This window comes from Ursus maritimus, unplaced genomic scaffold (genome assembly GCF_017311325.1).
Source record: "Ursus maritimus isolate PB19 unplaced genomic scaffold, ASM1731132v1 scaffold_185, whole genome shotgun sequence".
In the NCBI taxonomy this organism is placed as follows: domain Eukaryota; kingdom Metazoa; phylum Chordata; class Mammalia; order Carnivora; family Ursidae; genus Ursus; species Ursus maritimus.
The window spans coordinates 11365-16667 of NW_024424286.1; the positions used below are offsets into that span (position 1 = coordinate 11365).

The following is a 5303-nucleotide window of genomic DNA, read 5'->3' on the forward strand; positions in this document are numbered from 1 at the left end:
AGTGTGACATCTTCATTTGGATGATTGGTCTCACAGGGTGGCCCCTCCACACCCCCAATTCTCAAGTCTGACATTGACCTGCTTCCACCCAAGTGTCTCCCAGGACATGGTAAGGGTTTGTTTATTCATTCTCAGGACCCAAATCCACAGCACCTTCCTTGCTCAGAGTTGGCTTACCACCTTTGATAGCGAGGAAGGCAGATTTTCTGGAGAGAAAGTCAAACTCACATTGACATGATCTAGCCCCCACAAAAAGAGGTCAGATTTTTAATATGGGAAACAAATACTAAACCAATGTCATATATCTATATGATCTTAGTATTTTGCTAAAAAGAATTTACATATTTTTACTGACCACAACTAATTGATTGAGAAAGGACTGGACCTGGTGGGGAGACAAGAATGGGCTGGTAAGGCTCAGGGGCTCCAGTTCATCTGCAGGGTGTACGTCCCCTCCAGTCTTGAGGACCTGACTTGTACACAGTAAAGCCCTACCTTGGTACAGCCAAAGGCCAGGGAGGAAGACTTTGGATCCACTGGGGAGAAGTGCTTGAGTCCAGAGTCTGGCCGAGTTCGTGAGAGCCCTTCCAAAGCACTTTTTCTCCAGTGGTGCTATTGGCCCCCTGGTATGTTCCAGGCCCTGAGGATGCGCTGTGTGTGTGTTGACCCCTTAAACAGCCACAGAAATTAAGTGAGGAGGTAGCAGGTGCGCCAGAGATAAGCAGCAAATGGAGGAATGATAAATGGTGCCGTGAACTCCTGGGGCCGAACCTCACCCAGCTTAGTGTCTGAGCCTCATGAACGCTATACCTTCTCCTTTAATCAGGAACTGTGGATTCCTGGAGAATAAGCTTCATGTAGCACAGAGGACACCAGACAGGTGACACTGAGGTTCTCTTTATTTCTGACCATGTCTTTACAATCATCCATGCAGGGGTAACTCCCACATCCACCACCCAAACCCGAATCTCCCTCTAGAAATTCAGATTCATATTTCTAATACTATAAGATGCATCTCCCCAAAGATCCTATTAAGTCCCAAGTCAACATCTCCCCCTCCCTGAATCACCTTTCCTTCTCCTGCTCGCATCAGGCTGATTTTCTCAAACTGTGGCTTCTGTGCTCCTTTAAGACACTTATGCCTGGGCTTCAGTGTCCAAGTGCCCAGAATAAAACCTGTGATGTGTATCCAGCTAGGCAGGCATGTAACAGGGGCACAGAATGGGCTCCGGGTCATAGAAGGTCCTGTCGCCGCAGTGAGGGCAGGGGTTGGCACTGAACCAGACCATGCCTGGCCGCCCCAACTCCTGCAGCATCTGCTTCAGCCTGGCATGCAGCTGGGCCAGTCTGCCGAGGTGGAGGGTGCCACGGACGTCCTCGTAACTCTCCAGGGGGGCCGGATACAGCACGTGACTCAGGTTGCTCAGCCCGATGGTGTGGCGCAGTAGGTTCTCCAGGACAGCCATGGAGATGGGGTTTCCACAGAAGCTGAAGGTTGTAAGCTGGGAGCAGCGGCCCAGGGCAGGCAGGATGTCCGTGAACTGGGAGTCCATGATCCCACACTCATCTAAGTCCAGGTCCTGGAGGGTGGCGGAGGCTCTCTCTATCAGAACTTGGAGAGGCTCAGGACTCATATTGGTCAGGCTGACCCCGCTGAGACCCAGGTCCTTCAGCTGACTGACGTTCAGGTGCTGGGACAGATGTGTCAAGTCGGATTCCGAAAGCAGGCAATTAGTTATTGACAGGGTCTCCAAGGGGGTCTTCAGGCACCTGGGGAGAGACAGAGCAGTTAGTTCTGGGGGGGTAGAGGTGGCGGGCAGAGGGACAGGGGGATGACCCACTGCACGCAGACCCAGGGCGTTACAGATGACGGTCAAGCCCCAGGACGCCGTCTGGGGAAAAAAGGCACTCAAATCCATCCAAGTTTCAGGGTAGTCCTTTCTCCATTACTCATTTGCTCGGTGACGTGGTTAAGTAAACGAAACCTCCATGCCCCCTGTGCTGTCAGATGCACCACAGCATGCCCCCTGGAGGTGCTGTGAGCATGAATCAATCCCACAATGTGAGGCACTCAGAGGGGAGCCTGGCCCCATGTCTCCAATAAGGAAGGGAATCGAATCGAAGTTTAGCACTGGGAGACACGACTAGAAATGCTTTCAACTCTGGCCGCTTCTACGACCCCAGTCCTGGGTACCTGTTTCCGATGAGGCTAATGGGAGATGTGCACAAAGAGCTAATCTGGGCAAGGCTTGGCAACATGCAGCCTGCAAGGCCTAACCTGGATCACTGTATCATCCACGTACCAGGAATCACTTTCCACAATTCTTCACTCTTGCTCCCTCCCCCTCATCCCTGAATCAGGCATTCCCTCTCTAGTGCCTTATGTGGGACCCAGAGCAACCCTTTACAGACGGAATTGAAGGAAGGTTTGGAGGGAGAGGCTCAGGCTGACAAAACTGCCAAGTGCAGAACTTGGGATCTGAAATCTCACACCGGATGCACTTCCCCTTCAACCATGCCCTCAAGTTTAGTTATTTTTTATCATTCTAATTTAGGCATCATTTTCTCAGGAAGAATTCCCAAAGCCCCCCCTTATACAGATTCCTAACTAGCAGCCCCTTCGAATAGTATCTATCCTAGTTCATACCACCAAACTTTATCTGGGAGGTTATGTGACAACATGCGTAGAGACAGAGCAGGGACAGTGTGTGGACCTTCCAGTGACTCATGACGTGCTCTGGCACTGTCGACGGCAGGCACACGGCAGATGCCCGCTTTCGTTTACTGAAACAAAAAAGCGCTTATGCTCGTCTGCCGAGAAACCTCACCGTCCCTCACCTGAGCACCTGGTCCAGGCGGTCTTCGAGGAAGGAGATGGAGTCCAAATAGAGCTCCTCAAGGTGGTGCAGCCTGAGGAACTGAGCGGTGAACTGGCTGATGCACTGCTCCTCCTTCGCCGGCGTGCTGTGGGAAGACATGTGGATGTGCGAGAGGAGGAGCCTGCGCAGATTGGCCATCTGGCCCAGGTGAGGAGCAAACTTCCCCAGGGTAGACAGTTTCCAGGTGCAATTCACTTCCAGATCCTGGATGGAGTCCAGCTGTACGATGTTCAGGATCTTCCTGATGTTCTGCATGGGCATCGCGAAAATCTTCAGCTTCTTACAGCACAGGTGCAGCAGACCCTTCCTCTGCTTGACTTTCTGGATGAGGTAGGCGACGGACTCGTCAGGGGTACTTTCTTTGAGGCAAAGATCTATCAGCACCTCCACAGGAGCCAAGGGTGGCTTGGGCCGTGGCCTGCAACCATCCACTTTTTGCTTCTTCCTCGTGGGCTGGGCCACCTCTGGCTCCAACAGGGAGTACATACTGGCCCTGGTCCCAGACCACACAGTCCAGAAGTCCTGATGAGCATTCTTCCGTAAATCTAGCACCTGCAGTTTCCACCTACTGCAGGGAAGATGGGAGACAGACCGAAATGCTTTCAGATCAATGGGGAATAAGACTGAGTCTTAGAATCTAGGCAAGGCCCAGATGCCTGGCGTGTGCTTTTACTCCACACCCTGGATGTCAGTGGCTCCTTGGGCTACTGGGATCCTTCTTGGGCCCAACTTGCAGTACCTTTAAGTGCCACTGGCAGGAGGTGGGCAGCATGTTCCTTTGGTCACCTCTGCATCTCAATCAGCCCTACATGTCCATAGCCTATTCCTAGAGTGACCCCAGAGATGGCCCCAAGGCTGCTCTGAGCTTTCTCACAGAAGCTGCTGGCCCACCCTGTGGCCCTGGACTTTCCATGACCCCAGTTGTATCTTGCTTGGACCCCCAGGGCCCTCCCAGTCTACGGGATCACCCTCACCTGGGGCGAACCTCCTGGGCAAGCAGGACATCAAGTCCATCGAGCGCAGCTTGGAAGGTCTCCTGGTGAGGCTGCTGCTCCTTCATCAGGGCCCCCAGAGGGAGGCAGGGGAAGGGCCAGGCCTGCACCATCGCCTTCAGGGTCTCGCTGTGCCTCCCAGCGAAGGCTGCTGTGAACAGCGGTGGGAAGAGCTCCATGGGCAGCACCTCCAGAGCGGCGATGGCCGAGGCCTGGTCCCGCAGCAGGCTCTGACCTGCCAGGTCCAGGAGCCTAGGCGGGGCCGGCATGCTCATCCTGATGAATCTGCTCCGAAAAGAATCCTGGCGAAATAGTCAAGAAACAAGGCTGAGTGCTAGCAACCCCATTATTCCTCCACCCTTGAAAGGAACCAACTCAAGGCCAAAGTCGATGTTCTGGCAATAGTTGGGGAGTCCTCCGTTTACCCCAGTTCCGTTCTCTACTGGGTGGTCACAAAGCTACAGCTTTGCCCCTGCTGGCACCAGATTGTGCATCTTACCAGGCCCCGATGGGGAAGCAAGATCACCACTGGTCCCATTCCATATCCAGCTACTGCCTCATTGAATTCTAGCCCTCTGCAGAGTTAGTACCGAGGAGCCTGAAAACCAACCCCATCCCTTTCAAGGAAAAGTTGCTGATTATCCCCTGACTATTGAACATATAGAGGAATAAGGAATGTCACGAGGCCCAGAATGAGCCCCTTTTTAGCTCTAACAAATAACTCAGATGTGAAAGATTAAGGAACACCTGGACAATGAGTGCCATTACATCATTTTAAAATTTTTCAACTGTAAAAGTAGCATGACACTATTCTACAGCATGTGGAAGTTGGGGATGAAAAAAATTTATACTCTTTCAAGATGATTTTATTACGTCTGTCCTACGAATATGAGAATTACTGTTTTATTTAGGGGAACATGGAGCTCACAATCAGAACAAAGCCTTCACCTTTAAAAAAAATATTCCATGAAATATTTTTTTCCTATGGAATATTTTTTAAGCTTTTAGTTTATTATTTTTCTTAAAAAGTTTTAACTAGTAAAATCACAAAACAATAAATTATATGAACTATAATTACTGAACACAAACTAAATATTTAAAATGTCATAAAAAATTCCAATTAGAATTCTTTCATTTCCAAAAACTCTATCTGGTTAAGAAATATCTTAAACGTCTATAAAATGGCATACACCAAAGCAAAAATCAAAATGCTTGAGATTAAGGCAAAACTGCACTTTGAGGCAAAAGTAAAGCCTGTTCACCCATACTGCATGGCCGAGGGCAGTATGATGGCAGCATCCCAAGCTTAGGGCTCCTGCCTCACCAGAACGAGACGTGGTGCATGGAGCATGGAGCATCCTGCTCAGACCTCAGGGTCTCTCCTCTGGTTCCTCAGAAGCAGTACTATCCTTTCTGGCTACACTTCCCTTTT

The 5303-nt window shown here is 50.7% G+C and overlaps 1 protein-coding gene across 1 annotated transcript; it reads right to left on the reverse strand.

Annotated features, from left to right (window-relative positions):
- Window positions 1-902: 902 nt before the first annotated feature.
- LOC103680840 (melanoma antigen preferentially expressed in tumors-like) lies at window positions 903-4209 on the reverse strand. Its single transcript, XM_008710335.2, has 3 exons — window positions 3854-4209; window positions 2839-3447; window positions 903-1770 (listed from the first exon to the last, which is right to left on the reverse strand). The coding sequence occupies exons 1-3, from the start codon at window positions 4144-4146 to the stop codon at window positions 1194-1196; spliced, it is 1479 nt and encodes a 492-aa protein (XP_008708557.2). The 5' UTR covers window positions 4147-4209; the 3' UTR covers window positions 903-1193.
- Between the last annotated feature and the right edge of the window lie 1094 nt (window positions 4210-5303).